Source organism: Talpa occidentalis, unplaced genomic scaffold (genome assembly GCF_014898055.3).
Source record: "Talpa occidentalis isolate TD23 unplaced genomic scaffold, MPIMG_talOcc4v2.1 talOcc4.12, whole genome shotgun sequence".
In the NCBI taxonomy this organism is placed as follows: Eukaryota; Metazoa; Chordata; class Mammalia; order Eulipotyphla; family Talpidae; genus Talpa; species Talpa occidentalis.
The window spans coordinates 33,322,481-33,332,931 of NW_023601212.1; the positions used below are offsets into that span (position 1 = coordinate 33,322,481).

A 10,451-nucleotide genomic window follows, 5' to 3' on the forward strand; every position below is an offset into this window, starting at 1 on the left:
CTTTATAACTCTCCTCCACTTATCTTTATTTTCATGATATAAATGTTATGTGTTTTGCATTCTCAAAGCACTTGTTAAATATTCTTCATGGAACTTGCAAGTTTTATATTTGGGAGATACAAACTTAACAGCAAAATCACACAAATGTGTAATTGCACACTGCAATGAAACTGGCTGGATAAAGATGAGTAAATAATGAGAGGAAAAATGTGTAAAAATGAACAGTTTGAATAAGCAGGTATAAATCACGAAGTGCAATGCAAGACACATCACTTTTTCACATATTTAAAATGAAAACCATTAACGCAAAACATGAAATCTTCAAATCTTGCCCTTGCTGCTAGCTTGCAATGCCCTTCTGCCCAGCTCTCTCCAACCTGTTCCTGCCTGGCAGGAAAACTGGCGAAAAAAGGTACTTTGGTGGGCAAGTTTCGAGAGGTACAAACTTAACCTCTGTGAGCTTCTAACTTTCTTCGGTGGTAATAAGAGGAACTAGATGAGCAAGGCATTACTATCATGCAAAGTTCGTAATAAATATACATTAATCCCGCTCAGGACAATCCAAGAAGGATGGCAAATCCTTGATGATCACTGAAGCAGAGCTGGCGCCGTCAGGAAACTCACCAGCGAGGCCCGGATTTGCGCATGCGCGTCTGGAGAAGAGACGCTTTCTTCCCCGAAGTCGGAAGTCCGGGTTTGTTTATTCAGTTACGGCCGTCGTAAATGAAGCTTCGCGACGCCGTCGTAGCTTTACGACCACAACAACTATGGCGGCTGCCAGTGGTAGATTTGAAAGTGCGAGGAGTATCGAAGAACGTAAAGAACAGACTCGGATTGCCAGGGCGGAGGTGCTAAGCCAGGTACCTCCGTTTTTGGACTTTTGGAGCTTTTTAGAATTGCGGGAGCGGAGGATTCCTGGGAGGTTGGCCTCTGGCTGTCCTCCCTTCCGCCCCCGCCCTTCACCACCTCAGTACCTCACCTCACCTGGGTTGTCCGCACAGTTTGGTATCACCCGTCTTCCAGATACTCGGGCTTGCTGCTCATTCTCTTTTGAGGAAGTCTTGGTTTCTTTCTTCTGAGTTATCGTTTAAAAATCCAACCTAGATCTTTCTGTTGCTTGATCTGAGCATTTCGATGGACCCCGACGCTAATGACTGACCAAACGTATTTCACAGCCTCGGTCTTGGTTTCTTTTGTGTCTGAAACGAAGGTTTCACACACGTAGAGTTCATGAAAGTAGTCTGTGTCTGTCTGTTTCATTCTCCTGTCTTACTATTGGTGTAGATTCCAGGCTTATTGTGAACCACTACTGATCCAAAACAAGGGATGTCACAGAGACACAGAAAATTTAACCTCTCGAAAACGGTTAAGAAACACTGTATTTCTCCTTAAGATTGGGATAGGAGGTAATTTACAAGGAATGCTGGAAGTAAATGTGTTGAATTATCTGACAAGATGAAAGAAGCATGGCAGTAAAGGGAAAAGCTTTAGTTGGAGAGAAACATAGGGTACAAGTAAGGTAATATATTTTATTTGTTTTTAACCTGGAAGAGCTTTAAACGAGTTTAAATGCAAATGAGGAGCCAGTGGAGGAGAGAGGGAAAAGGAATGACTACAACCAGATTTTAAAGGAGCAAGAATGGGTGATTAGGCTTGGACAGAAGAAAGACTGACATTCTTTTCTAATTACAGCCCAAGTAACATAGATGTTTTAATAGGTGTTTTTTGTCCTTGTCTTTTTGGTACTTCAGGCATAGGTTACTTTGGTACTTTGGATAGGTTAGGCTTTGTAAGCTGTGATAAATTTTACAGTAGAAGTATGCATCGAGTTTAAGAAGTGCCAAACCTTTGGAGTTTGGGGACAAAATGAAAGGAACAACCTCCTGGGGACAACTCACTTTATTTTGCTGTTGTTGAAGGATTAATAAAAATAGCAACAATATGATCATTTCACTTCAGTTCACTGGAGATTGGTAATGTGATGTGAAGTTGAATAAAGGAAATCTGATTCATAATATAATCAGGAAGCTGTGAAGGGAAGGATCTCATACATCTGCCCCCATTGCAGCTTACAAGAAGCCTGGGTACATTACAACAAGCCTCCTTGCCCAGCAATCCACCACTTACAGTTAATGAGAAACTCTACAACCTTGAGCTCTCAGTGAACTTTCATTCAAAAATCACCCTTTCTAGTGTCCTCCTAAAACCTATTAAAAGCTAACTTTCCCTTTGCTTCCACAAACTTGCTTATGGTTCACCATGGTTTGCTCAGGTTATACTTTCCCTGCTATTTTTGAATAAATTCAAGTTGACTAGCTAGGGATCCTATTATTTCATTTCAAGGTTGACAACCACTGGTAATGTGAAAGGAGAAGGTTTATTTATCCTTTCTTTGTCTGATCCTTTTGCATACATGACTGTCACTTTCCTGAGGTCATTCCTGTTTTAGGATCTCTTGCAACAAGCACTATTTTTACTCCAGAAAATTGCATGCCTGCACTTACTGCCAGTTTGAAGGACAAGTGCTCCCAGAGGATTTACTACAGGGTTTTTATTTTTTATTGTTTTAAATCTTTCCTATAATTTAAGAAAAGCAAATTCCTGACAAGGGACACAATATTGATTTGTGAGACTTATATGACAGTGGGAGAAGTTTTTGTTTTACTTCTATGTGAAGAGCATCTGGATCAGTTTTCAGTTTTTCATTTTTCATTGTTTTAGGCCAAAGCCAAATTTGAAAAGGAAGAAAGGCGTAAAGAACTTAAACGACTTCGGGGTGAGGATACATGGATGCTACCTGATGTGAATGAGCGTATTGAACAGTTCTCACAGGTGAATACTAACAGGTCTACTTGATGTAAACAGAAACTTAAAAAATTCAAAAACTTAAAAAAATTTTAATTCCTGTTTTCCTTAATTTTAATTTTGCTATCTTGTTATATTTTATATGACCTAAAATCTATAAATTCTTTTGCAGCCATGGATAGACACATACATGTATGGTTGTATACATCCTTTTGTGTATATATGTATTCATTATATTTGTCTGTCAAATTAATCCATAAATAAGGCTAAAGTTTCCCTCATATTTTTCTGATAAGTTCTCTCAGCTATATGATTTATTAGTAGTGCATATATTATAAAAGCTTGCTAAGGTTCCTTAAAAGATTTTATTTAGTTATATTCCTGGCTCATTATATGAAAGATTTAGTTTTGGAACATAGTTCTTTTTCCTTCTCCAAAACCTTCCTGTTAATGTTAGATAAAACTAAATTTCTTACCTCTTCAAAAATGAATATTTATAGGAACATTCTGTGAAGAAAAAGAAGAAAAAGGACAAGCATTCAAAAAAGGCAAAGAAAGAGAAGAAAAAGAAGAGCAAAAAACAGAAGTATGAAAAAAGCAATGAGTCAAGTGATAGTTCATCAGTAAGTATGTACTAAAACTAACCAAAGCAGCTACTTGAGAAAAGTGTATACATAGAACTTATGTTTGGGAACTCAAATACATGAGAACTTAAAAAATATTACTAATTAGAATTTGAAAATGCCTGGGTGATATCTGTTTGTATATGTGCTGCCGAAGCGAGCACTGGGTGATATCTGTTTGGAGATGTTCAGGAAATATTGGAAATACTAGTTACAGAGAACGATAAGAAGATATGATTTGGGAATCATTGCTTATTGAAGCCATAGAATGGATGGGAAACTGAAAAGACAGCACCAACACTGAGAAACCTGCAGGAAATAAAGGAAGTTAAGTAGAAATGGCTAGAAAAGTAAGAGTAGCAGGAAAAAGCAGTACTGTGAAAGTAAAGGAAAAGAGTTGAAGACATTTGAGAGTCTTTTACCCCTGTTTATTTTGTAATAGAAATAATGTTTTAAGTTTTTAAAATAGGATATATTTATTTATCATTTGGCCTAAAGGAAGAGAATGCTAGGTTGGTTCTGGTTCTGGCCAGTTCTGGAATGAGAGGATTTGTGGAGGTGAGGGACACAGGCCAAACCCTTCATGTTTGTTCTCTGAAGGAAAGAGGCACACTGTTCTTAGAGACTGATGAGTTCAGATGTTTAGGTTCAGTTGGTCTCCTCGGTATGTTCTTCAGAAGGTTATGCTCTATATTGAATCACTGTATTTCAAAGTCTGGCCCTTTTGTAGTTTGACAAACTAAAATTTTGGTTAGGATACTCTGAGACGATATTGACTCATGAAAGTCTTATATGAGAATGCAGTATATTAATTGATAATCAAAAATACAACTGGATAGATTTGTAGAACAATTAGCATATTTTGTAATGGTAGGGATATTTAAGCTTTGCAGAAAGAATTTTTTTGGCTTGTGACTCAGGGAAAAGGGACTTAGAAAATCTTAAAATGAAAAGAAGATAGAAGCACTGTGTCCACAGTTACGGGTTTAGGTGACTGACCCACTGAGAATCTGATAAAAGTAAGTGATCCTTTCTCCTAAAGTATTTATAAAACTCCTGGAGTTTATGCAGGGATCACAAATTAAGATTCCTTGTCCTGTGGGGATAGATCTGCCAGATAATGAAACATTGGTATCATTTGATTAAAGGCATTTGCTTCCTCTTATGAGAGACACATTGTGCTTTCTTTTTCTTTGTTCATACAAAGTTTTTTTGTTGCAACAAACAGTACATATGCACCTTTGTACATACCCAGTAAGATGTATAACATAAACCTTACTGAGGGTAGTCCGCATGCATGCTGGATGTCCTCATCACAATGAAGTAGACGGAAAACTGAAAGAGAAGCTAGCCTTCATTGAGAATGGAAGAAAGACAGGATGACTAGAGAGTTAGGGTTTTTTGGTGGGCTTTCGAAGGAAATGTTTGGGTTAGCAAGGTCCCAGGGGAATGGTAAGCACTGCTCCAGAGTAGGGACACCTTTTCTTCTGAGCTAGGAGGGAATTTGTAAAGGCATATGCAGATATAGATAGACAAGGAGGATAATTGGGGAGGAGAGGAGGAGATTATTGATGGTGTTTCTGTTCTCTCTTTCCTTGTGAAGGTGATATAAAATCATCACCAAGACCGAATGAAAGAATGAATGAATAAAATCTGTTCTCCATTGAGAAATAACAGCAGTTGAGATGCCAGAGCACAATGTGTTTATTCCATGTGGATTATATCTTTTATTAGACATTTGTGTTTTTTGTTTTTTTTTTTAAAGCTTTATTTATACAAGCACTGGGGTACAGGCCAGAGGCCTGGGTAAGAGAATTTACCAGGGCAGGGAACAGAACAGGCAGAAGGACCATAATACACTGCTGAGGGGAGCAGCAGGCGAGATAGGAGAGGTCTGCCGCGCCACGTGGCAATCTCCCTGGACGGCGGGAATCGAACCGGTGCTGCAAAGACTGCGGACAGCTTCATAGCGCTGCGTTCAACCCGCTGTGCCACCAGGGATGCCCCATTTGTGTTTTCTAGATAGGCAATTTTCAGGACCTTTGTGGAAGGAAAGGTCTTTTCATTTAGGAAGACTTCATTTAGGAAGCCTGCTTTTTCCCCATGGTCTCAGAATTTCTTTGCTGTGCATTAGCAGGTGTTTTGTACTACATGATTTCTAGGATCTTTCCTATACTTAAGTTGGCTACCTCCAAAGAATAGATTTTAGAGCCAGACAGATCTTGATTTCTATTTTGGCTCTCCCACTTGTTATTGGTTACTTAATTTGGGGGAGTTCTTATTTGTAAAACCAAAATACTGTTTTTTGTAGGGTTGTTTTTTGGAATCAACGTGTTAGCATTTGTGCAAGTACTTCTTACATACTTCATAGAAGAGCTGGTGGATTTGTTGAAAACAGATCCAAAGTCTGGCTTAAATGCTGATAAGCACATTGGGGATGTTGACTGACTGCTGCTTGGTTGATTTAACAATGAACATAGTAAGCCAGGTGCTTTCCCAGCTGAGTTGTTAACTGGGATCTCTGTATTTTTACAGGCAGGAAAATCTCAAAATTTGAAACCTAGTGGCAAACTTATTTGTTTGGGTAGTGTTTCTCTTGTTCTTTTTAAGCAAAGATGTGAGTAGTGCTTGACAATGGTGGAAACTGCAGCTTTGCTGATGTGAGTCCTCTCCCTACCATTTCTAATCTTTGTTTTTTGCTTTCCTTTGTCTTGATAATAAATTACTAAGAACATGGAAATAATTTGGTTGGTACTTGTGGACTTCTGCACAAGTAGTGAGTTTGTATGTCCTTTCTTTTATTTTATTTATTTATTTTTTTAATAATAAATTTTATTGTTATATTCCCATACAATTGCAGCCCCCCCATTCTGACCCAATCCCTCCCCTCCGCCCCCGCCCCCAAAAAGTGTCTCTGGTTCATAGTTTTTTGTTGATTTTGATTTTCACTTTCTTATAGTTATTCATTTTCCTGGTCCCTTATTTAAGTTTTCTAGATTCCTGCTATGAGTGAGACCATCCGGTATTTTTCTTTTTCTTTTTGGCTTATTTCGCTGAGCATGATCCCTTCCAGCGCCATCCATGTTGCTGCAAATTGCATGTGTTTATCTTTTTTGAATGCTGAGTAATATTCCATGGTATATATGTACCACATCTTCTTGATCCAGTCATCTATTTTTGGGCATTTGGGTTGTTTCCAAAGCTTAGCTATTGTAAACAGTGCTGCTATAAACATAGGGGTGCAGGTGTTCTTTGGAATTGATGTTTCTGTGTCCTTTGGGTAAATACCTAGGAGTGGAATTGCTGGATCATATGGAAGCTCTATGTTTAGTAGGTCCAGAAATCTCCACACAGCTCTCCACAGTGGTTGGACCAGTTTGCACTCCCACCAACAGTGCAGAAGAGTTCCTTTTTCTCCACACCCTCGCCAACATTTGTTGTTGCTAGTTTTTTTAATATGTGCCATTCTCACTGGTGTAAGATGGTATCTCATGGTAGTTTTGATTTGCATTTCCCTGATGGCAAGTGATGTTGAACATTTTTTCATATGCCTGTTGGCCATTTGCATTTCCTCTTCAGAGAAGTTCCTTTTTAGCTCTTCTGCCCATTTTTTGACTGGATTATTTTCTTTGTTGTTGTTGAGTCTCATCAGCTCTTTGCAGATTTTTGTGATCAGTCCTTTATCATTAGTGTTGGGTGCAAAATGTTCTCCAGTTGGTGGGGGTTTCTCTTTGTTTTTGTTATTGTCTCTTTTGCTGTGCAGAAGCTCTTTAATTTGATGTAGTCCCAGCTGTTTATCTTTGCCTTCACTATCACTGCTTTGGGTGATGTGTCTGTAAAGATGTCTTTGATGTGCAAATCACGTAGTGTTTTGCCTATATTTCCTTCTATATATTTTATGGTTTCAGGTCTTATGTCTAGTTCTTTAATCCATTTTGAGTTGATTTTTGTGTATGGTGTGAGGTAGTGGTCAAGCTTCATTCTTTTGCATGTAGCAACCCAGTTTTCCCAGCACCATTTATTGAACAAACTTTCTTTGCTCCAATGCATAGTCTTTGCTCCTTTGTCAAAGATTAGTTGACCATAAATCTGTGGGTTTATTCTGGATTTTCTATTCGATTCCATTGGTCTGTATGTCTGTTCTTGTTCCAATACCATGCAGTTTTGATGATTATGGCTTTGTAGTATAGTTTGAAGTCTGGGAGTGTGATGCCTCCATTCCCTTCTTTTTTTTTCAGGAGAGCTTTGGCTATTCGGGGTTTTTTGTGATTCCATATGAATTTCATCAATAATTGTTCTATTTCTTTGAAGAATGACATAGAAATTTTGATTGGAATAGCATTGAATCTGTATATTGCTTTTGGAAGAATGGCCATTTTAATAATGTTTATTCTTCCAATCCACGAGCAGGGGATGTCTCTCCATTTCTTTGTGTCTCTTCTATTTCTTTTAACAGTGTTTTATAGTTTTCTTTGTATAGGTCCTTTACCTCTTTGTTAGATTTATTCCCAAATATTTGATTTTTTTTTGTTTCAATAAAAGGGATGGTTTTTTTGATTTCTTCTTCTTCAGATTTATTGTTTGTGTATAGGAAGGCTACTGACTTTTGCGTGTTGATTTTGTATCCTGCCACTTTACTGAACTGATTGATGAGTTGAATTAGCTTTTCTGTGGAGTTTTTGGGGTTCTCTATGTATAATATCATATCGTCTGCAAATAGTGATAGTTTGACTTCTTCTTTTCCTATTTGGATTCCTTGGATGTCTTTCTCTTGTCTTATTGCCCTGGCTAGGACTTCCAGTATTATATTGAAAAGCAGTGGTGAGAGTGGACATCCTTGTCTTGTTCCAGATCTTAATGGAATTGCTTTCAGCTTTTCACCATTGAGAATGATACTGGCTGTTGGCTTGTCATAGATGGCCTTTATGATGTTGAGGTATGTTCCTTGTATCCCAAGAATTTCAAGGGCTTTTATCATGAATGGGTGTTGCACTTTGTCGAAAGCTTTCTCAGCATCTATTGATATTATCATATGGTTTTTATATTTCTTTTTGTTGATGTGTTGGATAACGTTGATTGATTTTCGGATGTTAAACCATCCTTGTGCCCCTGGAATGAATCCTACTTGGTCGTGGTGAATTATCTTATGGATACATTGTTGGATTCTGATAGCTAAAATTTTATTGAGGATTTTTGCATCAGTGTTCATTAGGGAGATTGGCCTGTAGTTTTCCTTTTTTGTGTTGTCCTTGTTTGGTTTTTGTATTAGTGTAATGTTGGCTTCATAGAACGTGTTTGGTATTGTCCCTTCCTTCTCAATTTTTTGGAAGAGTTTGTGAAGGATAGGCACTAATTCGTCTCTGAATGTTGGTAGAATTCATTTGTAAATCCATCAGGTCCTGGGCTTTTGTTTTTGGGGAGGTTTTTGATTACCATTTCAATTTCGCTAATTGTAATTGGTCTCTTTAGGTGTTCTATTTCTTCTTTATCTAGCTTTGGGTGATTGTAGAGTTGTAGGAATTTGTCCATCTCCTCTAGATTGTTAAACTTGTTTCCATATAACTGTTCATAGTAGTTACTGATTATTCTTTTGATTTCTGCTGTGTCCGTTGTGATTTCTCCTCTTTCATTGATGATCCTGTTTATTTGTGCTTTCTCCTTTTTTCCTTTGTGAGCCTGGCTAGGGGTTTGTCTATTTTATTGATTTTTTCAAAGAACCAGCTTTTGGTTTCATTGATCTTTTGGATTGTTTTTTTAGTTTCAATTTCATTTATTTCTGCTTTGGTTTTTATTATTTCTTTTCTTCTACTGGTTTTGGGGTTTTTTTTGTTGTTCTTTTTCTAGATCTTTGAGCTTCGAGATTAGGTTGTTTCTTTAAGTTCTTTCTTGTTTCTTGATGTGAGCTTCTATTGCTATATATTTTCCTCTTATTACTGCTTTTGCTGCATCCCATACATTAGGATATTGGTGTCCTCCTTGTCGTTCAATTCAAAAAATTTTAATTTCTTCTTTGATCTCCTCATTAGTCCAGTGGTCTTCCAGTAGTGTGGGTTTTAATCTCCATGAGGTAGGAAAGTTCCTTGCCTTCTTTTTATGGTTTATTTCTAGTTTGATGCCTTCATGGTCAGAAAAGATGGTTGATATGATTTCAATCTTGGTGTATCTGTTGATGTTTGTCTTGTGCCCAGTATGTGATCGATCCTGGAGAATGAGCCGTGTGCGCTTGAGAAAAATGTGTACTCCGTTTTTTTTGGGGTTTAGTGTTCTATAGATGTCTGTTAAGCCCAATGCTCTAGGTCCTTATTTAGAGCTTTGGTTTCTTTACTTATTTTTTGTCTTGTTGATCTATCCATTGTTGATAGTGGTGTGTTGAAGTCTCCCACTACGTATGTGTTTTCTCTGATGTCTGTTTTCAGAGAGGACAAAGTTGTCTGATATATTTTGGTGCTCCTTCGTTTGGTGAGTATATGTTAATGAGTGTTATTTCTTCTTGAAGTATTGTCCCCTTGATCATAATGTAGTGACCATTGGGTCTCTTTTTTTATCTTTTTGAGTTTGAAATCTGTTTTATCTGATATAAGTATAGCTGTTCCTGCTTTCTTTTTTGGTCCATTTGCTTGTAGGATTGTTTTCCATCCTTTAACTTTGAGCCTATTTTTATCTTTTGTAGCTAAATGTGTTTCCTGGAGACAGCAAAAGGTTGGGTTTTGTTTCTTAATCCAGGCTGCAACTCTGTGTCTTTTTATTGAAGAGTTTAGTCCATTTACATTTAGAGTTAATTTGATATGTTAGCATCTGTATTTGCCATGTGTTTGTCTTTCCTTTGATTTTTTTATTTTTTTCTTTTAATAACTTTTTTTTTTTTTTTGGCCTTCTTTTGTTGTTATTCGTCCCTCTGAGTTTTGGCTTTAGGACTCCTTGTAGTTATTTTTTGGAGTGGGGGTTTAGTTGTAATGAAATTCCGGAGTTTCTCTGTTTGTCTGGGAGGTCCATATTCTTTCTTCAAAGAGGAAAGGGAGCTTT

General features: G+C 37.4%; 1 protein-coding gene across 1 annotated transcript in view; it reads left to right on the forward strand.

The window, feature by feature from the left end:
* The first annotated feature begins 722 nt into the window (after window positions 1–722).
* The window catches only part of CWF19L2 (CWF19 like cell cycle control factor 2), a 100,899-nt gene continuing 91,170 nt past the window's right edge, over window positions 723–10,451 (forward strand). Inside the window, exons 1-3 of the mRNA XM_037507909.2 lie at window positions 723–860; window positions 2,722–2,832; window positions 3,306–3,428. Of these exons, the coding sequence (XP_037363806.1) occupies window positions 768–860; window positions 2,722–2,832; window positions 3,306–3,428 (327 nt within the window). The 5' untranslated portion in view covers window positions 723–767. The remainder of the gene's footprint in view (window positions 861–2,721; window positions 2,833–3,305; window positions 3,429–10,451) is intronic.